Source organism: Pteropus medius, unplaced genomic scaffold (assembly GCF_902729225.1).
Source record: "Pteropus medius unplaced genomic scaffold, Ma_sr-lr_union100, whole genome shotgun sequence".
Classification (NCBI taxonomy): Eukaryota; Metazoa; Chordata; class Mammalia; order Chiroptera; family Pteropodidae; genus Pteropus; species Pteropus medius.
The window spans coordinates 1,167,384-1,192,565 of NW_024352004.1; the positions used below are offsets into that span (position 1 = coordinate 1,167,384).

The 25,182-nt window shown below is 44.2% G+C and overlaps 1 protein-coding gene and 1 pseudogene across 3 annotated transcripts in view; both read left to right on the forward strand.

Moving 5' to 3' along the window:
• Positions 1 to 78: 78 nt before the first annotated feature.
• The window catches only part of NMT1 (N-myristoyltransferase 1), a 30,198-nt gene continuing 5,094 nt past the window's right edge, over positions 79 to 25,182 (forward strand). Inside the window, exons 1-11 of one of the 3 annotated variants that reach the window (XM_039846768.1) lie at positions 116 to 245; positions 8,425 to 8,486; positions 10,075 to 10,183; positions 12,656 to 12,800; positions 17,714 to 17,832; positions 18,418 to 18,509; positions 19,382 to 19,498; positions 20,277 to 20,447; positions 21,520 to 21,628; positions 24,014 to 24,184; positions 24,810 to 24,977. In XM_039846768.1, coding sequence (XP_039702702.1) covers positions 12,656 to 12,800; positions 17,714 to 17,832; positions 18,418 to 18,509; positions 19,382 to 19,498; positions 20,277 to 20,447; positions 21,520 to 21,628; positions 24,014 to 24,184; positions 24,810 to 24,977 — 1,092 coding nt within the window. In that variant the 5' untranslated portion in view covers positions 116 to 245; positions 8,425 to 8,486; positions 10,075 to 10,183. Of the gene's footprint in view, positions 246 to 8,424; positions 8,487 to 10,056; positions 10,184 to 12,655; positions 12,801 to 17,713; positions 17,833 to 18,417; positions 18,510 to 19,381; positions 19,499 to 20,276; positions 20,448 to 21,519; positions 21,629 to 24,013; positions 24,185 to 24,809; positions 24,978 to 25,182 lie in introns of all 3 variants that reach the window. The other 2 variants (XM_039846766.1, XM_039846767.1) reach the window with 2 other exon arrangements.
• LOC120589294 (uncharacterized) lies at positions 21,088 to 21,206 on the forward strand (annotated as a pseudogene).

Sequence of the window (25,182 nt, forward strand, 5' to 3'; positions counted from 1 at the left end):
TACGGCTCCCTTCACCATAAAAACTACAAAACCCAGAATATAGCGCAAGTTCTCCTCGTCCAATAGGAACCCCCCCATGTAACGAGGCGCGGAGGCCGGCTCTTGTAACTCAAGATGGCGGACGAGAGTGAGACAGCAGTGAAGTCGCCGGCACCTCCGCGGCCGCACATGATGGAAGGGAACGGAAACGGCCATGAGCACTGCAGCGATTGCGAGAACGAGGAGGACAACAGCTACAACCGGGGGTAACAAGATCCTCGGAGTCCAATTCCCATCCAGTCTCCTACAACCTGGGTCTCTGGGGTGCGGGGAAGTCACCGGGAGCTTAGCGTAACCCCACCCCCAAATTCTTATTGGCTGAGATGTTGGAGTCCTGCCTGGCGATTGGTTGCTGTCTTTGTCATTTACTGGGGTGGGTGCTCAGTATATTAAGGGCCGGAGACATTCAGTACTTTTATTATAAAGTTCTTCTGTGTAACGTTCCACAGTCGTGTGCTTCAGGCGCTTCCGGGGGGAAGAGCTTGTTGGACAATGGTTTTCGATGGCACAACACGGCCAATATAACACTAAAGTTCAAAGGGGACGTTGTTAGTGGTGGTGTATGAACAACGTGATTAGCAATAAACGAATGATAAAACATTTCGCTTCAATGAGGAAATTCACCAGGCTATACAAACCATAATTATGTTGTAAAATGTCACTACCAGAGGATCTCAAAATATAAACACCTTATAAACCCTACGTAATTACCGTATAATGTTTTGATGTATATGGTGTCCGTTGCTCCAAATAATCCATACGTTTCCTGAACAATATATAATTAGGTCTTCCAGCATCTTTGCTCTGTTAACTTTGCGAGAAGTAGCCTCAAGCTTCAAGATGTTGAGTGATGGTCCTTCTTGGTCAGTGTTTGGAGGTGGGTTTAATATTGCATGCCCTGTACTTTCGGATCTTGCTTACTAGTAAGTATTGTTCCTCTGGCAGAGGAAATGCATTAGGCATTTGAATGTTGAGTTCTATTTCCAAATCAGTTTTCATTCTTGTAAGCCTGTCATTCCTCTTTCTTCATAGTGTTACAGTGGCTGACACTCACTCTCCCTATCTGTATCTGTAAAGGAAAGTCATGAGGGTCAGTTTTGGATATATAACTTTGACCGAGCCTGTGATCTGATTTTTTATAGTCATCTTGTCATTTGCAGTATTGATGGTAGTCCTGGAGATAAAAGGTTGAAGTCTTTGGATAAACTTTAAAATAAATTCTGCTACCTCGTAGAGATGGGAGAGTATAGGATTATTTAAATGGTTTGTAATCTGCCTGTGATGAATCTTTACGTTAAAAGACTTGGCTTTTATGTTCTTCAATCAGCATTGAAAATGACAAGAAATATAAAGGAAAAGGAAGCTTGTCAGATCTGGGTGTATAAAATTGTGTTCTTTTGCCATAACTCACAACAGATCTAATGTAATGAAAGCCTTATTTTGACGACGTTTGAGATTCCAAAAAATGAAAGCACCGAGAAAGAGGAAACAGGAGAAACAGGAAGAAGGGAAAGTGCAGCCCTACTGAGTAGAGCTCTCAATCATAGATGGGAGTTGTTGAATTAGAAGTCATTTCAGAAGTGAAAGTATAGCTGCTTCTTTGCTCTCTGTGTAGTTACTTTTCTTTTTCTTTGCTAAACTGTTGCCCTGACCAGAGTCTATAGGTCTTTAATTGGTTTTGTTCCCTATAATCTGTGAATCATGTTGCAAAACTGCTTGGCAGAAAGTTCTATGTTTCATTTATAGTACAACAAAATGGTAACTTAAAAAAAAAAAAACTTTGATTTTTTTTTTTTTTGGTTGTTGTTGTTTTTGTTCACGGTTATGGTCCAGGTATACAGATTAAGTTTGTTAGCATCCTGAATCTAGAGCTCTTTATAATAAATAAATTAGTAGATGGCTGGTGAAAAACGGAGAACCCAGCCTGGGGGGCAGAGTCTAGTTCTGGTATTTTGATTCTGAGGTAGAGTCAACATTTTAGCATTAATTGTCAGAGGAAATGGATTTGGGCAGAATCTGTATGGCACAGTGAGAAAAGCATAGACTCTGGAGCTATTCAAGCCTGGGTTCAAAGCCTGGTTCTGACGCTTAATATTGTTCTGTGACACTGGGAAAGTTACTTTATCTCCAGTTGTAGGGATTAAATAAGATGACATCTGGAGTTCTGTCTTCTTCGCTCCTTACTTCAAATCTTCTATGTCCTCCTTCCCCCAGTTTGCCTCCCTGCCCTTATCATATACCATGTTTTCTGTAGCTTTTATCATAACAGTAGTTAAATGACATGTGTCCATTCCCTGCCTCACCTGACTGTAAGGTAAGGTGCCTGAGAACAGGGTTCATGTCTTTTGAGATGCCTCACACTTAGCATTAATGAATATTTGCTGCATGAGTGAATGATTAAAGTTCTTAGCCCAATATTAGTGGAGTTTCATTTCTCTTCACTGAGAGGAAGGATGTCAGATTTTTCTTAAATATATATTTTCTTTCCCCCAAATAAGTCTCATTGTAAGCTTTGCAATAGTTTTTCTGAAATACGTACAGAAATCAAGGATCCTCCAATTTTCTGTGGAAGCTTTCCACTGCTTTTTGGCTTATTGAAAATTTTCTTGTCTTTACTTATATTTAGAATGTTTTTGAAGTTATATAAGGGGAATTGTTCCTTTTAATGATAATGATTCTAAAGTATGATATGCAATTAGTTTATGATAGTTCAAACTAACCCTTTTCTCAGACCTTTCTTTCAAGATGGGCTCACAGTGCTCTTTACACTAATGAAATGAGCTACATTCATGCACTGGAACCATAGGAAGTACAGTTCTGCTAGTTTCTTATGTTTCTTTGTGTATAAGTTTAGTTCTTGACTTGTTATGTGTTTCTTCCATAATTAAACATTTGGTGAGTACAAATTTTATATGTGCATATAATCACGTGTACATGCATACGTATGTAGTATATGCATCTATGTGTGTGTATATATATGTGTTTTTCTATCAGCTATTCTTTTTTTTTAAATATCTACTGAACAGAGGAAAGGAAGGCAGCATTTTTACCCCAGTTACTTGCCTGACATAAGTTACCCTGAGCAATTGAGAGGAGAGTCACACTAAGGTATCTTTATGCTGCATCCTTTTGCAGTTCATGATTCATCAATATGGTTTAATCTGCTTGTTTTTAGTGAAAGGCTTTCCCCAGAAATATCACTACAGAAGAAATCTTATTAGCTGGCTGATTTTAATTTTGAGATACCAAGCAAGTAAAGTTTACCTGGGTGTTCTAGAACAGGAAAAAAATTTAGACTTTTGTTCCTAGGATTCTTTCGGAATTTATTTTGCAATGTCATCGATACCACTGAGATGCTGGTAAGCCATTGGTCAAGACCCTTTTGATAAGGAATGTCTCTTTTCTGCCCTGTTTTCTTACTCTAGGGACAGGTTAAGATGGGTTCCTTTAAGTTTTCCTCTCTTCTTAATCATGAGATATTATCCCTTATGAAAAAACTTAAAAGAAAGGTCTTTTTGAAAGGAATTCCATAGGCTCTCCTTACTTGCTTTTGTATTCTTCACATTCTCCAAGAATGGTTCTTTCCATATTTACTTGGTGGTTTATAGCTGCATCTAGCTCTTGGAAAGAAGAAATCTTTTTAGTTCTTAATTTCTCCCTTCAGCTTTTGGTTTTTCAAAACTAGATCAAAGCAGAAATGAAAAGAGAAACCTCATCACTGATATCAAATAAGTATTCTAATTTTATTTCCCAATTAAGTGGCAATTAAAAAGAAACTAATCAAGAGCTGCTTCAAAGAGAAGAGACTGGAAAGCAGAAGAAATGAAAAGTAAATGAGAGCCTATTTCAGGGAGACTGCTGCTCATGGCAAACCAGTTTTGCTGATTTTTCACATTGTTTAATGTGCTCACTCAAAGATTTTCCAGCTTTATTAAGTCTACAGTTAACTCTTTCGCTGTGGAGTTTGTAGATTTTGGGACCATAGATTTTGTAGATTTCATAACTTTAGGATGATGCTTCTTGAATGCTCCCTCTCTAACCTTTTATTTGAAATCTCTACCCTACAAGCCTCTCTTCTAGTTCCTCGAGGAAGGTACTCTTTGGATTGTTGCAGTTAAGGCACACAAAACATGGTGTTTTCAATTGAGAGCACCAAAAAAAAAAAAGGAAAGAAAGGAAGGAAGAAACTAAAATTCTTTAACAGGATCAGTCCTTGCTTCAAAAATTTTTCTGCTGCTGTTAACTTTGAGAGGCAGCTGAGGAGGATTCACTGTTAAGTGTTCAGTAAATGTTATCTCTGGCTGTTACAATGTGTTGGGCACTGTGCTAAGCCCTTTGCATGGATTATCTCAGCTTGACTTCACTTGTAACTGATTTAGCTTTTGTAATGAGGCTTGGGATTTGCATCTCCACCTCTCCTTTTGACACCCTGAAGGACACATTCTAAACTTACTGGATTTTTCTTTTCCCTACTGCATTGACTTCTACATCCTGACTCTCTGGGAGTGTGAGTCCAGTTTTTGGATTCATTTAGTAACCCATGGCCTTTCCCTAACTAGGAATCCAGTTGGTGATGGAGGTGACTGGCCTTTTTAAACTCTCCTTGATAGACCAGTATCTTTCTAGAGGTCATTCTAGTGTGTGAAATTGCTGCCAGCATTGAGTCATTCATTGCTCAGAAAATTGCCGAAAATGGTCTCTGAACAGCATTTGATTTGACTTTGGAGTTGTCAGGTTACAGTCTAGCCCACCAAACCAACCTAGAGGATGTGGAATTTACACCTCTGTCTCATTCCCATTTCAAACTATTGAGTATGTCAGAGCTTTTATGACCCCTAAAAAACCCGTTTTCTTCCATGACAGGAATTGCTTGTTCACTCTCAAAACTGGCTGACTATCTCAGGGAGGGCAGAGGGTAAACGTAAAAGCAATCTTTTGTAATTCCTTCCCACAACCTGCTGTCCTTTTTACAGGCCTCCTACGGTATCTTTTTGTTCTTACTAAAGTGTTTTCATTTTTTCTGTCATTTAGGATTTCCAAGCAGTTTTTTATGTAAATAACTGATTGGTGGAAATTTGCAGTTTGGGGTATTGCATTAAGTGATCCTGCAGGCACAGCAGTACAGAGGATAGGCAGCTTATGCTGATTCATGCCATGTGGTCTCTACCTGGGCTCCCATGTAAATGCCATGTCATTCACCCCTCTTTGGGCCTTCTGAGTACTAATAAGATTGCTGGTGAATGTTTCATAAATCATGAGTAAATTGATCTGCACAAGGATTTTTTTATGTCTAAAAGTGAAATCAAAAGGATATTATAGACTAGGATTTATTTACTAAGTTTCCCTGGAAATTTTGAATTTTAGCCCAAAGAATTAACTTTCAGTTTTTAGAGGTGGAAAACAAGTGACCAAAAGTTGTAAATTTTATTTTCTGAACTCTTTCTTTCTGTTGATTTTATAATCAAAACTAAACCTGTAGTCTGTGTTTAAGACATGGGAATCATTTGTAGTTTATACTGGAGCTTTTTGTTGTTGTCACTCTTAAAGGAATAGGTCCTAAGGAGGGAGAAGACAACAAATAATAAAGTTGGTAATTTAAAATCTTAATCAGTGGCCTTAAGGAGCACAGCATGTGCTCTGCGTGCATAGACTATTAGCACAGCTGTCCTATGGAAATATTACTGAAGATATTTTCTGACCCTCTGCGGGCTCTAGCTTTTCGGAGTTTTATTTTAGTCTATTATGCCTGGGAAGCATTAGTCAAGCACATATTTGTTGAACTCTTCACTGTGTGCTGTGGGAAACAGCTGTTTAAGATGTGGTCCCTATACGTAGGAAATTTTTAATGTCATTGGGAAGCCAGGAAGCAGCACATTATTATATATAAAGCATTACATTGTTTGAGAGATCGTAATTTTAGACATCAAGGAGAGCTAGAATGGGCAGAGGAGGGAGGCTTTCTGGATAGAACATGGCTAACTCTCCTCATTGCCTTTAACACCTGCTCCTCTGATACAGAAAAATTTATTTTAAGGCCCAGTGTGATCAAACTGTTCTTTTTGGCTTTAGAGATTCTCAGGTAAATTCTCAACAGGGAATGAGACTCTGGTGTTGGGGGAGGAATGGGCTAAGTCTTTGGAGATTGGTGGCTTGTCACAGGGTACTTGTTGGTTAGTTGATGAACCACCTTGCCTGGGCCTTGGTTTCTGCTTCTGTGAACAACAGGTTAAGCCAGCTAGCCCAGAGATTCCTTCCAGCTCTGGTTGTTTAGCGCGCACAATAACAGCTTTCTGTTCCTCAGCCACACGCCGTTGAGTGAATTCTGTCACCCAGTGGAACTGAGAGGAGGCCCACATACAGACCCTCACCGGCGGCTCATGTCATCTGGAAGTTTGCTGCTCCCGTTGCTCATCTCTCAGTTCGCCCTTTCCTCCCGCCCACCCATGTTCTCTGACTCTGCATTCTGTTTCTAGATATAAGTCCTGGGGTTCATTTTTCATCTCCTCCCCCTGCCCTGACTTTCTAACAGAGCATCCATAAGATTTCTTACACGTTTGAAATTAGAATATTTTGGCATTTGTGAAAAAAATGACATTTCTTGATTGCTTTTCTTTCCTGTTTCTGGGTCTATCATTCTGTTAATTCATCCCATATTTGCTAGGTTATTCATTAATGACTTGGGTCGATCAACTTTACTTTAGAATATAAAATTCAGTTTTTTTATGTGAACTCCCATTCCATTGCAGGCACACACCGCACCCCCCTCCCAAGAAAGAAGGCAAATTTCACTAATTCTCTGTTCATTATTTTGGCATGAAATGAACCAGAGTTAGACTTTGGCTTGCAGTATTCCAAGGTTCTGGCCGGTCTTTTTGGAGTATATGATGGTGACTGGCAGGCTTAGAGAACTCAAGAGATTTCTCTTTGAATTTGCAGAATCCCAGCACGATGGGGACCCCTACCCAGTGGGTATGGACTTCAGGTCCCTTTCAAAACAGTGCTAAAGTCTTAGAGAAAGACTAGCCCTGGCTTCTGTGGGGTCCTCTGGTTTGGTTCTCCCCAAATCTAAATGGAGGCCATTCTTGAGTGAAATAGTATTGGCTTCCTAGGATGCTTCTTGAAGACCTACTCTCAAGGCCTCTGAACTTGCTTCTTATGAACAGTCGTAATCACCTGGAAAGCTGCCCCTAGTGGGTGGGCTCCTTGGAAGTCTCTTCTCTGAGTCAGTTGTCTTCCTGTTTGGGGTGTTGACTTATAATACCGTGGAGAGCTGATAATGTCTTCTCTTGGATGTGGCTCAGTACCTGGTAGCTCAGTAAAAATGACTTTTTTTTAAGCTCCCCTTTGTTCTTCAGCTGTCTCTGTATGCTTGATGTACAAGTTGAAACAGGATTGTTGCTCAGTAGCTACATGTGCAAATTCAAGCCGATACAAGGAAAATGAAATTAGCTCTGTGGTTTTAGTTTGCGTCTTGGAGTTTGCCAGGCACTTGTATTAATCATAAAACAGAACAAAAGTTCAGCCCAAGGTCCTTCTATAAAAAAGGAGTCCTTGAGGAGAAGGCTACACAGAAGTGTCTCTACTGAGTAGTGAGAGCAAAGGCAGGAAGGTAGTTTTTTAGTGATTTTGCATACTTGTAAAGATGTCTAAAGTAGGAGGAAGTAATTTCTTCTATTTTCTTTAGGTGAAATTATATTTAGTAAGTAACCAATTGATTACTATGTAGCAATTCTTTACCATGGCTTAAAAAATTTTTTTCTATAGAATTGTATAAACAATTCTTATGGTAATTCATATACAGGGACCAGAGAATTCATTCCATAAGCTGAAATGAATAAGGATTTATAAATTGTATCAACAGCGGAGCACTGGTTGTCTCCTAACATCGCTAGTTTTTAAACCTTATGATGCTGCGTATAATCCTCAGACTGGAGTGAGACTATCTCTAGAATAAGAAACCCACATAGAGTTGTCATAGGCTGCAAACGGGCCTGCACGTGATAACAAAATTGAGTTATTAAGAGAAAAAAATTATCTTCTGGCCATAAATGACTTTATGGTTCCAGTTCTTTGCCATGGCCTTGGTGGTTTTGCTGAGCATCGGTTTTAAGGCGTTTACCTTATTAGCGGTCATCCTTCCATATTATGCCTTCCGTGTCTCATTAATATAATACCTAGGGGGTGCACTTGCGTCTGGACTTCATGACCTTACGTTTGGACTAAAATGACCTCCAGCCTTGACTGGACCTCCCTGACTTCACAGTCTCTGCGTGAGGAACCTGATGAGAGGCCTAGCCAGATGGGTGCAGGCACAGCTGGATGGGTGAGCTAGATGGGAACTGAGTGTCATGGGCCTAGGGAAAAGTCGGGTTTGATCTCTTCCAGGCTAAGAAGCTGCTGTCACTTTCAGGCATGGAAGGGACATGAAGAAAGTCATTTTCACAGAGGTGAGTCCCATAGCTGTATAGAGTTCAAGATGTTGCAGAAAGATTGTGAAGTCAGGAAGATCCAGTACAGGCTAGAGGTAACTTTAGTCCATGTGTAAGGTCACGAAGTCTGGATGTGAATGCTCCTACCTGGACCAGGAAGAGATTAGCCTGAAGATATTCTACAGCAGGAAATGGCAGCATGTGGTTACAGATTGCCTCCTCCCAACACATACCACTTGCTATGAGAGAATTGATATTCATAATAACCCCAACACGTGTAAGACCTTGAAGGCTTTCTGAATTATAAAATAAAGCTTAAATGATATTTGCCATAATGGTATGGAAAATGCGTTTGACTGTTTTATTCTTTGAAAATTGGTTATCTAGAATATACAGGTAAAACAATACGCTGAGTTTAGCTGATCCTGCAGATTAGGGTTTACTGTGCTCTCAGATTGGACTCCTAATTTTGACTTTTTAATGGAAGAATTCCAGGGAGTATAGCAGAGTGATATCAGACATTGCTCCCAGACTGACAATGCCAGTATCAATTTAGACATGGCAGAAACCAACAACAACAATAATTATGAAAGCAGGCTACAAGATGAACCTTAAAATTCATCATTAAAATGAAGGAAACCCGGAATCAAATTATTATCCTAAAATCAACAAGAATTGGGGGGAAACATTTGGGAGCTAATGAATGGAAAATGTCAAACCCAGTATAATATATGATATGTGTCTCAATAAAGATATTGAGAGACAATACAGAAAATGATGAGAGATTGTAGAAATGTGGCTAAGAAACTTTTTGCTGCATTCATTGGGTATGTCATGCAGAGGAAAAGCAGCTTGTGGAAGTCCCTATTACCATATTCACACACACACACACACACACACACACGTTTCGTGTAATCTCTTAGTGTCAGGAGTAGCTGGATGTTTCACTGTTGTGCTGGGTTTTGCCTGTGTTGATCACCCAGTCTGAGCCTACGACAGCAGTCCTCGATCCTGCAGGACTGATTTTGGCATTTCTCCTGATTGACTATTTTGGATATAGAGCACAGCAACTTTAAACTGCCTTTTTTCCACCTTCCTTCTTCCCTTTCCAATACTGCTTTGTGCTTTAGAGTTAGCTAGAGAAACTCATTAAAACCTAATAATGCATTGGGAGGGTGGGAGTGGGGTGAGGAAGGGTTGCCATAAAGACCATTTTAGGTTGTCATCCTTTTAAATTCAGGATGCTAAGCATGTATTGGTGGTATGAATGCCCCGTTAATAATTATCATTTGCCTTTGGTACCAGCAACCTGGCAATCTAAAGAAAATAACACATAAAATAAAAGCAAGAATAGAAAAGTTCCTTTCAAACAAGTAGGGCATTCCTTGTCCAGTGCTCCCTCCCTGGGAGCTGGTGGGAGTTGGGAGAGCTGTGTTTTCTGGTGTCTTCTAAATGCCCCTTCTGGGAACCTGGATTCTCTAGTCTGCTTCTGAAGCCAACAGGCTTGATTAAGGGAAGGTCTGGCTCTACAGAAAGCTCTTTGTCCGTGTAGCCCAAAACAGATGATTTTTTAAAAACCCTGCATCAGTATTTACTTGTCTTACAGTGGTTTGAGTCCAGCCAATGACACTGGAGCCAAAAAGAAGAAAAAGAAACAAAAAAAGAAGAAAGAGAAAGGCAGCGAGACAGATTCAGCCCAGGATCAGCCTGTGAAGGTAACAAGGAGGCTCTGTTTTCTTGTGACCAAGAGTCACTTTTTCAGAAGACAGAGTTTCGGGGTAAATGTATAGGAACAATTTAGATTAACAGTCTCCACTGCTGTTACTTCAAGATGGAGGAGTTGGATCCCTGGGCTGCCCTCCGCTGCCCTAGACTAGATGAATCTGCTATCAAGCCGTAAAAGACACAGCTGGTTAGACATTGGTGTCCCCTCAGAGTGCACAGGTACATAACTACGTGCGATGCTGTGCGAGGTGCTGGATACTACGTTGTGCTAGCCACTGTCGCCTAGAGCAGCGGTTCTCAGCCTTTTCCGTCTTAAGTCTCCACCACTGTGGGAATATAAGCCCTGTCCTTTTTAAGGCAGACCTTTATATATTGCAAACATTCTCGTAATGCCGCAGTCATTGAAATGAAAACTCTGAGTCCCAGAGTCAATTTCTGAGTTCCACTAGTTGAGAACTACTGGCCTAGAGCTTAGGACCTGGGACTGACACACTGACATGAAACCCGGAGTGTGGGTGAGGTTGGTTTTGTTTCGTAAATAAAACAACATTTTAAAAAAAGAAAAACCTTTTATTTCAGTAAAGTGCTATCCTCTTTAAAGCAGGCCCTGGGGAAGCTCAAAACATATCCATAATTCCTCTTTTAGAATTGCCTCCAAAACAGCTTATAAGCCTCGCAGAAATCCGGTCTCAGTCTACCCATACTTTGCTGTATCCTTCAAATGGTATGCTCCGACTCAAATCTTCTGTCTTATTGAGAAATGGCTTCAAGTAATGTTTTACTATTTTCAATATCAAGCTCACTATTAAAAAAAAACCCATCGTTATTGACCACCATGTTGGCTAGGTTCTCGCTAGGCACTTCATTTAAATTAACCCCAAACCTTCTACATCCTTTCAGGGTAGGTAGGGGTATTCCCATTTTTAAAGATGAGAGAGTTGGCTTACTTTAGTCTTTCAATCAGGAATTCCAGCCCAAGCTCATACTTTGGCTTTGAGGATTTTTGTTTGTTTGTCTGGGGGTGAGTATTTGAGCTCAAGCCTATATCAAAATGGTTCAGTCCAAAATTAGAAAATTTTAACAAAATACCATTTACATAGCCCTTCCATTTTCTTCTATGAGAGTGATGCTGTTTATTGAAGAGAATTTAGAAAAAACCAGCAAGAGGAAGAAAACCAAAACTAGAATCACTTATAGTCCTACCTCCCAGGAATAAGCAATGTAAACATATTGATTTATAGTCTTCCTTTCCTTTACAATCTAAATGAAGAAAAAACATAGTAAAGTAGAAGAAATTATGGTTATTTTTATAGTCATAAGCCTGACGTAAGACCCAGAAGCCATAAAGAAAAATTGACAAATTCGAATTTCTCTGTAAAAGTCAAAACAAATAATAAACTGAGAAAATATTTGTAATATGTGAATCAGTCCATTTAAAATAATGAAATGAGTAGGCAGTTTACAAAGAAAAAATATAAACGTTCAATCAGTGTATGAAAAGATGGTTAAACTCAATGAAAGAAATGAAAATGAGAGCAATATGTATATTTTTTTCTCCTAAATTGGCAGATATTAAGATTTGGTAAATCGAATGATGAGAGTGGAGAAACGCATGCTCTCATGCATTCTTCATTGGGTTATTAACTGATACTCTTTAGAGAGCAAGTTGACAGTATACATTATAATTTGAAATGTGCATATCCTTTGACTCAGGAAGCCTCCTTTCTCAGACTTTATCCTGCAAAAATACATATCCCAGTAAACAAAAATAGATGTACAAGAAAGTTCATTACAGCATTGTTTGTAACACTGAAGAACAAAACCACCAAAATGCACATTGGTAGGGGGTTGTCTAAATTCACTGTGATCCATTCACTGTGATCCACAGTGGACTCAGTTGTTAGAATGGGCAAGTCTCTTCAGCCACATAGAAAGATCTTTAAGACATAGCGTTTAAAGAAGAGCAGTTTGTGGAATAATACTATACGATCCAATTTTAGTTTTCGAAATTGTGTGTGTTTGGAACTTGCATGTAAAAAAGTCTGAAATTATATTTGCCTCTTCTCAGTCTATCTCCCAAATTATGATTGTTGCTGACATGGTATTTGAGGATGGTATTTGAGGGATGGGATTGTTGGATTTTTACATATTATACATTTCTGCACTGGTTGGATTTTTACATATTATACATTTCTACACTGTTTGGAATTTTACACTGAGCATGTATTACTTTTACCATCGAACATCACAAAACGGGGAGAAATCCTGTAGGAAGTACCCACCCACCAGATTGCTCATCATCAATAACTTTTTCCAGTTGTCATATGATATGTAACCTCTGGGATTAGGGCAGGAACCACACCCCTTCTTTGAGTTGTACCTTTAACTCTTGAACCTGCAATTAATCAAAAGTGCTTATTAACATAATGGGCCTTTTCTCTCCCTAACTTTGTCTCATTCAGATGAACTCTTTGCCAGCAGAGAGGATCCAGGAAATACAGAAGGCCATTGAACTATTTTCAGTGGGTCAGGGACCTGCCAAAACAATGGAGGAGGCTAGCAAGCGAAGCTACCAGTTCTGGGACACACAGCCCGTCCCCAAACTGGGTATGTATATGCTTTCTTCCTCAAGCAAGGGCAGGGAAGGCAAGGGGCGTATGTGCCTTAGCCATGCTAAGGGTTCCACACTGAATTTGTGAGAGAGCAATAGCGTCCCGGAGTTCCTCGGTGGTTATTTTGAGAGGATAGTCTTTAAAATGCAGTACAGAAAAGATTATTGTTCAGGGACTTCATCATTGCACCGTAACACACACTGAGAATAAATAATGGTTCTTCAAAGTTTATCATCATCCAATATGAATCTACAAAGAAAAACAGTGCACTGGCACTTGATGAGTGGGGATGTCTGCCCGTGGGTCTGGCTTCCCACATAGATTTTTATAGAGAGACTGCCTTGTTTATCTGGGCAAATGCATAATCCTGGAATGGGCCAAGTCCCCAGCCTCTTCCCCTTGTCTCTTGCCAGCGCACGCTTACTAAATGCGAAATAATTTGACATTTCGCTTAACAGTGATGGTTCAGCATCTGGAATACCATATGCAGGTTTGGCTGGCACCCCTTAAAAAAAACTACAATGAACTCTTAAAGGGTGGGACAGGCAGAAAATCCGAAAGAGTTCCAGAAGAGACTAGATATAGCAGAGTTAGAGATGCCTGCTGAGAACAAGCCACAGCTAACCTTGATGGCTAACTTAAGAGAGTTGCTGTTGACAAAAAGTTTCTGGAGCAGTTGCATCATGATTCTGGGCTCATTGATAGCCCAACTCCTATTTTCTTTGTGACTGGGAAAGTGAGTATGTTGAAAAAAATATGTTCCAACACCAAATGTCAGTGACCTTCAGGTTGTTCGTGTTACTGCTCCCCTCCAGAACACAGTTCGGCTTGACAGTGTGTTTGGTGCGGAGGAGGAGGGCGGGGCAGGGCCAAGGACTGGTGAGGGAAGAGGGACAGCTGTGCCCAAGGAGATTCGTCTGCTCCAGGGGTAGGGAGTATGTAGTACAGAGCCATACAGCTTGAAGTGTTGTTCTCCGACCAGCAGAATGGGCCTCGCTTAAGAGCTTGTAGAATTGCAGCATCTCAGGCCCCACTTCAGACCTGCGGAATCAGAACTTTCAGGGGATTTGTGTCCACTTCGAAAGTTTCAGAAGCTCTGTTCTGGAGCAGATGTAGTTCCTGGATAACTTAGTCACAATCCAGAAGTAAGCTGAGGTGTGCCCCTACGGTGGATAGAAAGCAAAGCACTGCCTAGACAGTTGTGAGTCATGAAACGGCAGGCCGGCACTATTCCAGAACACTGTCCCAACCCATCCACCTTGTCTGTCGGGCTGTCCGGGTCACCCAGGTCCCAGGCTCACATGGCTAAACACTCCAGGGAGGCTTTGGGTCACATCCTCTTCCAAGGGCATTCCTAGTAACCAGTCCCAGTGACCACTCTCCCCCACCTTCCACTCTGCCCCCGCCACAGCCACACACAACTCCGGGAAAAGGAAGAACTCAGAGAGCCACATATTCTGCCTCTGAATGAAATGCCCAGAGAGGCATTTTGTGGTGACTGTCAGAGGTCGTGGTCCAGTCGTCAGATGGGTTTTTGGGGTTTCGGTTTGATTTTATTTTTTTATTAGGGATTTGCAAATGGGTAACTTAGCTCCATTCTTCATAGACAGTGGGAACCTGGGGATGAGGTGAATTAGGCAACGGGCTTCTGTTCCTCTTCAATCCAGTTATTCTTTGTTATTTGCCTCAATTTCTCTACCTGTAAGTATAGAAAGCGCTGCAGTTTTATTTTCAGAAGCTCCTGAGAAAGCCACACAGGTGCTCACAGGAGCCCTGATGTTCTCAGAAGGCGCAGCAAGACTCAGTGCTGTTTCTTCTGGACGTGGCTTCTATGCAGTGTGTGGTGTGAAGCTCTCTGGAAGAGTGGTCTCTGAGCATCTGACCAGTCTGCCTTTCAGGTCCATGGCCAGTCAAGTCCAAGTGAAGGATTCTTTTGTTTCTGTGAGTCAGCCCATAGAAAGTACCACATTACAGGCATCAGCTCGTCCACGTGCCTGAGGCGCCACCCTCATTCTATGTTGAGTATCCTTATAGTCGTGTGATTTCTTGCCTTCATTTTTTCCACTTAAATGGGGCTAATGATTGTAAAACTCAAGCATATCAAGTGTACTTTGTTTACAGTACTCCCCACCTTATTAGGAGAGTTATAATTAGATTGTATTCCACCAAAGAGACCTAGCATTTTTTAGAAGTTTAAAATCATCCTAAATTCACCATTGAAAGGCCTTCTAAACAGCAAATGTTTTAGGCTGTATGACAGTTCTGTGTGCTCTCAAACATTTGATCTCCCTTTTCAGATCATGTCATTTTACTTTTTAAAAGTTGCCTATTTCATTCACTAGCTCTTGCCACAGAACTGGCGCATTCTAAGATTCCATGAACAAGTGGCGAAGGAATGAATAGAAATGCTTGTTGGCTGCAGGACCTAGTAACTAGCCTAAACAAAAGATTTGGCCTTGAGATTATTGTAATACAGTATGTCCCACATACTATTTCAATCATTGACACCACATATACAATGGTGGTCACGTAAGACATAATGGAGCTGAAAAATTTCTATCGCCTAGCAACATTGATGCTGGTATTAGCAAACCTGCACTGCTAGTTTGCACATACAGTTACGTACAGTACATAATATTTGATAATGACAATAAATGACAATGTTACGGATTTATATATTTACTATGTATCATTATTTTAGAGTGTACTCTTTCTACTTATGGAAACAAAGTTTGCTATAAAACAGTATGTCATTACACTGGCAACAGCCTCATACATCTTGTGTTTACTTCATGTCTTGATTGCATCATTTTCTTTTGTGCTTGATTTCATCTGGTGTTTTGTACAGTCACATGCTATACAGGGTTGGAACAGAAGGCTCGACCATAGAGCCTGGGTGTGGACTAGACTAGACCACGAGGTTGTGTGAGTGCACTCTGTGTTCACCTAATGATGACGTCGCCTGTCAATGCATTTCACATAACATATCCTTACTGTTATGTGGTGCGTGACTGTACAGTGGGGGAGATGACCAGTATCTCGTCCATGGAAGTCATTTAGGAAAAAATAATAATAATAACGTTCTGAGGTTAAAAGTACTTTGGAAAAGGTATAAATTCAATATAAGGGAAAATCAACTACCACCTAGACAAGACAAGAATAGAACTCTTTGGTATTTTCCAAGGGTCTGGCCCTTGGCTTTTTAGACTCTAAAAATTGTACATGGCAGTGACTTAGAAGCAGATGGACTTATATTAAACTAATTCACAAGGGCTACTTTATGAATAAATCAAAATGCCAGTTTCTAAACTAGGGAAGAAAAATATCACCTCTCTCCCAAGCAAACCTGTTGGGGAGTCAGATTGTAAATAGGAGGTAGTCGGGTACTTCCATGCTATGTGTCCCTGTTGTCACCTGCACTTTCCAGTTTGTGACCCTTAGCATGTTGGTAATGTCTCATTTCTTGAATGTTTTCCCAGAAAATGGTGCATCTTGTGGGGACAGGGACCTTGTCTTTTCCTGGCTATATCCTAGTGCAGTGGCCCTAACCTTTTTGGCACCAGGGACTGGTGCTCCTATGAGAATTTAATGCCTGATGATCTGAGGTGGAGCTGAGGTGGTGATGCTAGTGCTGGGGACCGGCTGCAAACACAGACGAAGCTTCGCTCGCTTGCCTGCTGCTCACCTCCTGCTCTGTGGCCTCGTTCCTAATAGGCCATGGACTGGTATCGGTCCTCAGCCCGAGGATTGGGGACCCCTGTCCTAGTGTACAATGTCTGATGCACTGTTGTTCAGTAAACGTGTTGTGTGAAAGAGTTAGGTGGTCAGTCCTGATGGCATCATCCACAGCTCATAGCCAGATGTTGCCATTTCTGCTATACCTGCTGCACAGATCTTTTACTGGGAGAGTTTAGAGCTGCTGGTTACACATTAGAATGATCTATCTGGGCCAGGAGTCTGACAGTCAGTAAAAGCATGAACTGAGTGCCTAGTGTGTACAGAGCCTTATGCTAGGAGCAAGCAGTGTACTGAGTGGGTCTGTTCTGGAGACTTGTTTTTAAAATGTATTAAATGTTGCATTCTTCCAAGTGTGAATGTGAACAAGCTCTGAATTATAGAAACTAAATAACTCCAACAGTCAAAATTAAGTGGTTGATTTGTCTAAAGTTATCAAATGAGCCTGGTTTGGCTGTGGGTGGGAATCAAGGCTGTGTCTTCTGAGTACCCCAAGTACCCCCCACATAACCCACAGAAGAGGGGTGTCTGTCCAGGGTGGGATGTTGTGTCAGAGCCTAACTTCCCAGCAGCATTGTGTGGACTCAGTGATTCAGCCTAAAGGCGCTCGCTGGACTCTGTAAACACCAAAGGCCCGAGTTGGCAGCAGCAGTTAACTGGCCCGCATTGCTGAGAGCTAAGGCTGGCAGGGCCAAGATCCAGCCTGGCGCCTAGATGCCATCATCTGGTTCAGGAGTGAGCCCAGTGCATTGTTGTTGCTGTTGACACAAAAGCAGCCTTGTTGCAACTCCTCATAGATCCTCCAGGTTGATGGGCGTGGGCCAGGGCTGTGACAGCACTCTTTACACCATCCAGGAGGCGGGAAGCCAAATTAGTCAAGATAAATGTTTGTCATTCAGTAACCAGAGGGAGATGTAAAATGATTTTCAAAAAACCAACCACCTTGGATCCCAGTGATTGTTCTGAAGATTTGCCATGAATTGGCCCTCAGTTAGAGGCCAAGTAGTAGCTAGAGAGATGGTCTGCATTTGCCAAGCACAGAGTGTTCTACAGATGAGGGGCTCCTGGGGACAGGAGGAATTTGCTCTGGTCGATTTTTGAGCTGAGTGCTGCCTTTTCCTGCCCTTCAGGAAGAGGCAGGGGGTGAGGCTCATGGCTGTGCTCTTCTTCTAGGAGAAGTGGTGAACACTCACGGGCCCGTGGAGCCTGACAAGGACAACATCCGCCAGGAGCCCTACACCCTGCCCCAGGGCTTCACTTGGGATGCCTTGGACCTGGGGGATCGTGGTGTGGTGAGTAGGCTCAGGCAGGCCACAGGTGTGGACTGGGCATTACTGTCACAGGGAGCCCTGCAGCCACACGGAGACAGCTTCTATGCAAGCCTTCTTCAAGGACTTTTTTAAGAGCTGGACCTAACAGGTCTGAGCTTACCCCGCATCTGTTGCCTCTGGGGCCTGCCCAAGACTCCACAAAAATAGCGCTTGGCTTCTCTGGCAGGTAGAGAGGCAACTTCTGTGGCTTCCCAAGGCAGATATCCTTTTTGCATGCTTTTATTTTTCTTGTTCATTCATTCATTCCCTTGTCTCAACAATGGAGTGGTTGATTAGTTGGATGTTATTCTTGGTCTTCTACCACGTTATGTACTTGAAGTCCGCCACTCTACCCATTGGTGGCTCAGTTTCCTGTTACAACTAGGGTGCTTGTTCCCAAAGAGTCCCTGCCATGCCTGGGATAGAAAGAATTTGTGAGATTAAAGTGAGTTTAAACTACGTTTCTGGTAGTTTGCCTTGTCATTCTGAAAAGCTTGGAGCCCCAGGGTATTGGAGTTGTCCCCTATCTGGCAGAAAGCTCTAAGGCAGCTCCATATTTCTCTACAGCTGAAAGAATTATACACCCTCCTGAATGAGAATTATGTGGAAGATGATGACAACATGTTCCGATTTGATTATTCCCCAGAATTTCTTTTATGGTGAGTCGTAAGGCCTTTCTTATGGTTCTGGGGCAAGGCAGAGAGCAGAACCTCCGCAGGGCATCAGATTTTTCATCCCCGCTGAGCCAGCCTTTGAATGGCAAGTTCGTGTGTGATCTCTCGGTTCCTGCATCTGAAGGAGACTTGCTTCCGGTGGAGTTTAGAATTGAAACCTTATTTAAGATAAAATGACTGGGTGAGGGAGACACTGTACTCAGAGGAAAGACTCGTCTATTGTATGGTGACTTTATGTAAGAAGGGAAGGGGGGATGAGAGCTTCTAAGATGTAAAAGAAAAGAAGAGTCATTTTTCTATCCAGTTCCTGAGCACGCTCAGTGTATGAAAATGGCCTTGCCTGGCTGAGCCATCTACCATGCTGGGCCACATTTAATATCCAGGAAGGCGAAGGCATGAGGCTGAATTTAGAGGGGCTGCCTGATGGAGGAGGGAAGGGAAGAATGGGCAAGCAGAGAGGGCAATGATGGGACCTGGAGGGCAGGTGGATTCCAGAGCTCCAGGGGCTCCACAGTCGGCTTCCAACCACGGGACCCACTGGACTCGGAGCCAAGGAGGCCAGTCCTCTGGCATGAGCTGTCAGAGTGAGTGAGCACGAAGAAATTGGATCGGGTATAAAATCCCCAGTATGACAGCCTTGGATTGGGTGGGTAAGTAGGCCAAGTGGGCTGAGCAGCAAGAAGTGGCTATGGCTCAATTCCATTTGTATCCAGGAGGATTTGGCCCTAAAGAAAATTTAGCTGTGAACCCTCAGGAAGGTGGTAGCATGAGGTTAGACCCAAACTCTGCTCCAGAGCCCAAACAGCCTGCCTCACGCACTGGCAAGGCACCGCAGCCGCAGCCCTTGTCTCTTCTAGGGCTCTCCGGCCGCCTGGCTGGCTCCCCCAGTGGCACTGTGGGGTTCGAGTGGTCTCAAGTCGGAAACTGGTTGGGTTCATCAGCGCCATCCCAGCAAACATCCACATCTATGACACGTAAGCACCAGCGCCACCCGCCATATCCCCATCATGCTACTTGGTCTGGAAGGGAGGGAAGATAACAAGGTACACACACCTTCTACAGAAGAAAGGGAAGAGCCCACGAAGGGAGGGAACTCGAGCCCCGGGAATAGAAATTCATAATAAGAACCACCTGCTTTGCTCTAAATTGTTACTGGTTCTCGTGTCCGGGACCTGGGCCGGTGCACTACCTGCAGGAGCTCAGCATTTGAACTTGCACATGTTGGTGCACTTGAGCAGTTTCAGAAATGGGCCCGAGCCAGTGTGACTCACATCCAGATAGTCACGAGGCCTTCGAGCTCTGTTGTTCATTCTCGCTGGAAATGTCAGAACCATCTGCCACACTCTTCTGGACTTACAGCCCGGGGATTCTTGTTGGAGTTGAAACCCTTGCAATCCTAGAATAACCCCTGACTTACTCTGAAGTTTCCTGTCTGCTAAAGGCAGGACTCCCCCAGCCTGCCAGTGCAGATTCATCAGGGAGGCACTGGCAGTGCCTTCAAATAAAGCAGTTTGCTGGAGTCCCACTCACCTTTGGAAGTTGAGTCTGTGTTGAGAAGAGAGCGCTCCTTGCCTGGTGGAGCAGAGCAGTGGGAAGGAGTCCAAGTACCGACTGCCGAGCACAGGTGGTAGCAGAACACACGCCTGTGCTGAGGGCCCCGGTCCCTATGGGGTGGCTGCCCATGCTCGCAGGGATTACCTTCCGGTTAAAAGCCTCGTCACTGTTTTTTTGTTTTTTGTTTTTCCTTTTCAGAGAGAAGAAGATGGTAGAGATCAACTTCTTGTGTGTCCACAAAAAGCTGCGTTCCAAGAGAGTGGCTCCAGTCCTGATCCGTGAGATAACCCGGAGGGTTCACCTGGAGGGCATTTTCCAAGCCGTTTACACCGCCGGGGTGGTGTTACCAAAGCCTGTTGGCACCTGCAGGTAACAGCTCTTCCTGCGAGGCCCCAGGACTGGTGTGCCCGTTCTAGTGGAGGAGCTGTGTGTGTCACTGTGCCCCAGCTCCCCCTCAGCCCAGTGCGTGCCCGAGAGCCTCTTGCTTCTCTAAGTGTCTGATGAGATGAGTGGTGGGCACCCACGGGAGCCAGGTAGGGAGCATGGATAAGCAAAGGGGGAGGTTATGGGAACGGCAGACAGGACGGTGCGTGCCCTGTCCAAGCCATTCTCAGCTCCTGTTCATTCCTGCCATTTGGAAACAAAGGATTTTGTTTTAGTTTTTATAAGGACAAGCTTAAGTCTGGGTTTTTTGTGGTAAATATCTGTACGTTTTAAATGGTTGGCTTAATTTTGTTTTGAATATTGTGTGGGCCAAAGAGGGCATGTCTGATCCTTGCGTGACCCAAGGACAGCCTCTGCCTCAGAAAATTGTTTGAAATAATCACAGCCTGTGCCTCAAGAACGTCAAAAGAAAAACACTAGGCAAATGTGGTAGTAGAGGAGGGGGGAGGTTAAAAACGCAGAGACCTTTAAGTCTTTTCCGTTGACTTGATAGCAGCAGTGAGGAGTGAGGAGTGCTCTTCCCAGGCAACTGCTTAACAGGAGTTGCTTTTGAAATTGAGATAGAATCTACAGCCATGCCACTCTGAACAAGCCCGATCCTGGCTGATCTCAGAAGCTAAGCAGGGTCGGGCCTGGTTAGTACTTGAATGGGAGACCACCTAGGAAGACCAGGTGCTGTAGGCATAAAAAATAAAATAAAAAATAAGGGATTGTGAGCTGACAAGGTCCTTGCAATCTGTGAGGTCAACCAAGGGTTGCCTCGCCTAAAAAAAAAGAAAGAAAGAAATTGAGAAAGAAAAACAGGGAGAAAGAAAATCCAGGAAGAACACTGGCGACTCTGAATTCTTTGAGGGGAGATTAGAGAGCAGGGCAGTGCCACAGGCTCAAGAGGGGCCCGACGTGTCTCTCGCGCCACCTGCTGGCCATCTCCATGCCATCGTCCTCTTAATGGGACTTGCCAGACTCCTCTGAGGACAGGACATTTGTGTCCCCACAGGTATTGGCATCGGTCCCTAAACCCACGGAAGCTGATTGAAGTGAAGTTCTCTCACCTGAGCAGAAATATGACCATGCAGCGTACCATGAAGCTCTACCGACTGCCAGAGGCCAGTGGTGCTCCGGGGTGATGGGCAGGGGGCAAGAGACAGGCTGAGGAGAGCCTGGCCCTCAGGAAAGGAACAAGGCTTTGGGTAGGGGGAAGCGATCGGAAAAGGGATTCAACCTATCGTTTCCAGATTCTTAGACTTTCCATTTCTGTCATTTCTGTTGTCCGTAGCAAGGGTTTTATTTTAGTCTGACTTTCTCAGTTCTCCTGTGCCTGCATCTGGGCTAGCTTCTCTTCTGTCATCTGTTGATAGGCTCAGAGAACACCTCTGTAATTTTAGCATAATGAGTCTAAATGGAAAGATGAATCCACTTACTGAGCTGCAACACATCCCAGAGCCCAGTATAAATAAGCCATAGGGTGTCTGCTGTTTCTTCTGCCAAGTCAGGTAAACAGGGCTACCCAACCCCCGGGCCACGGACTTTTACCTGGGCTGCACAGCAGGAGGTGAGCAGCGGGCAAGTGAAGCTTCATCTGTATTTGCAGCCACTCCCAGTGCTGGCATCACTGCCTCAGCTCCACCTCAGATCATCAGTCGTTAGATTCTCAGGAGCCACCAGTCCCTGGTGCCAAAAAGGTTGGGGACTGCTGATAAAGGGTGAATGTGCTGGGCTTATGAGGAAACCCCAGATTTCTAATCCCAGTCCAGAGTTTGCCATTGAAGAACTGAATGAGCTGGTTTTCTGTTCTGGGCCAGTCTACCAAGTATTCCAACAAAATTAATGTTCCGTGTTCTTTACTTGGTCTCAGGATCCTAATGGATCTGAAGATTGCTTCTCTTTCCTCAGAGCTCTTCCAGGCATTGTCACAGTCAGTGGATACCCTCTCATCAGAGGCTGCCCACCTGGACTCATCAGCCACCAAACTGGATTAATCACCCTCGGATCAGGCTAATCCACCACTGGATTGGGGTCATTAGTGCCCTGTTTTGAGAGACTGCTGCAGCGCAGTTAGACACTGCCCCAGAAGACAACTTTCTGTTATTACGACACACTTGCCCTGAATTCTAGGCAGGCAGAGAGTGTTCTTCATGTGGTGTAGCAGCCAGAAGAACGTCTCTGCGCTCCTGGCCTGTGGGTGAGAGCCCCAGCATGGCTGCTTTTTCAGACCAAGATTTGAGGTGTCATTGTGGGAGCTGCCACGTAGAAAACTCCGAGATCAGAAAGTGTTTCTAGAGATACCAGGATTAGTGCGGAATTTTGGTGGCGAGAGGTCCTGGAACTGCAGTTTTAAAAGCAGTTCCTGCCCTGGGGAGCAGCCGCATCAGGCAGTTACTGAGGTGTATAAACTGTTAGCTCCACCCTGTTTTCAGTTTTGGCTGACCCCACCTTTGCAGAATGAGTCTTTGAAGATACTCTCTCAGCCCCAGTATTTACAGCAGAGCATCACATGGCTTCATTTCACTGAAGCTTTTTTTTTTTTTTTTTTTTTCCTCCAAAAAGTAGCTGTAGGGTGGGATTCTGGTTTGCAATTAAATCCCAGGAGTTTGGTGCTTTTCTTCTGAAGTTAACCTGCACGAGTATTCTGCTGGGGGCATTACGGGTGCAGCAGTATCCAAGTGGACAGATAATGCAAGCGCCCAGTGCAGCTGTGCTGGGCCTGGGGTTCCACGGTGCCCAGGCTGGAGCCTGTCTGTGGGGGTCCTGAGTCTTCAGAGAGAGACCAGTGTAGGAGATCTCAGTTCAGTGGGAGAAGGTTGTGAGGGCTTGGGGGAGGCGCGCCACTGAGGCCCAGGAGCCACACTGGGCTGGGCCGACCCCAGCACATCCTGGGGTGGTCAGGGCTTCTCTCCATCTTGGCACTGTTCACATTTCGCCCTGGGTGATTTTTTGTCACGGTGAACATCCTGAGCATTGTAGGACGTTTTAGCAGCACCCCTGGCTTCTACCCACTAGATGTCAGTGATACCCCTCTCCCTAGTAGTGACAACCAAAAATGTCTTCTAGTATTGTCAAATGCCCTCTGGGGGACAGTTGCCCCTGTTGAGAATCGCTGGGCTTAGAAAGACAGAGGCACAGTCAGAACAGTCAACTGGTCCAGGGCGGAAGGTCTTATGCTCTGTGTTGGGAAGTTCGGAACAAGGAGGGGCGTGGTGGGTTGTGTTTCTTAGGAAGGTGTCCTGGGCCATGTGGATAAGAGATTGAAGCAACAGCCTTAACCAGGAGGGAAAGGGCCAAAAGATCCCAGAGAGGCAGGACTTGTGCCTGGGTGGGTATGAGCTGTGGGAGGGAAGGATTGCCAAGGGTGACCAAGGATTCTATCTTGAGGGTCTGGGTGGACAGATGCAGGATCGGGTAAGAAGGGGCACGGTGTGAAGTATCGGCGGCCTGAGAGGGAGCCGATCACTCCCAGTCAGCATGTCTGATGTTGTCTGTTTTCCTTCCAGTCCCCCAAGACAGCTGGATTGCGACCAATGGAAAAAAAGGACATTCCAGTAGTGCACCAGCTCCTCACCAGGTACCTGAAGCAGTTCCACCTCACGCCAGTCATGAGCCAAGAGGAGGTGGAGCACTGGTTCTACCCCCAGGAGAATATCATTGACACTTTTGTGGTGGAGGTGAGTGGGGCAGGGCGTTCCGTGTCTCTGACCATTCAGAGAGGCATTCATTCCCCTTAAGTGGCTAGGGTTCCTGGGCTCGGTGACTAAAGAGCCGATTAACAGGACTATTGCTACCTTAGACTTCCTTGGCCATACTCCTCCCTAAGGACCAGACACTCTAGCTTGTACTTGCTGAAATGATCCTCTGGACTTTGCATGAACCCTTCTCCCTCTCCCCACCCCAGTCACCACTGGTGATATAGAGAAAGAACGAAGCCCTTCTTAGTCGTGTAAGCCTGCGAGTCTCTGCCTGTCCTAGCTTGAGGTAGTACTGGCCAGGCAATGGGGACACAATCTAGGGGAACGTGAGCCTCAAGAAGTCCATGGTGATGCATAGGCCAGGAAAGAGCTGTCAGGTTCAGCCCACAGTCCAGCCTAGATTTTCCTCCTGGCTCTGTCCTCGAGTGCCCCTGGCCAGTGTACTTTCTCCTCCCTGCATATCCTGTTTCAGCTGTTTCACTCATTTGTCCAGCGGGGCAGAGTTGCCTTTGGGTGGTGTGAGAGCAAGTGGTACATTTTGTTCCCAGATTACAGGATTCCTGTGCTTGCGTGACATTGCTTCCTTTTATTGTCTTCTCTTCAGAATTCAAATGGTGAGGTGACAGACTTCTTGAGCTTTTATACGCTTCCCTCCACCATCATGAACCATCCAACCCACAAGAGTCTAAAGGCTGCTTATTCTTTCTACAATGTTCACACCCAGACCCCTCTTCTAGACCTCATGAGCGACGCCCTTGTTCTCGCCAAAATGGTGAGCAGACCGGAGGGTTCGGAGATCTGTGGGGCAGGGGCCGTGCAGCGGTGGTGAGCGTAGCTCAGGGGAGGTAGCTGCCCATGGGCCGGGGGCTTGGAGTCCTCCATGGCCTCCTGCTCCGCTTACAGAGGGGCCCTGCAGCTCAAAACTAGGCGGGAGCAAGGAGCATCCACGTGACGTGAAGGCATTGAACTCCTCCTGA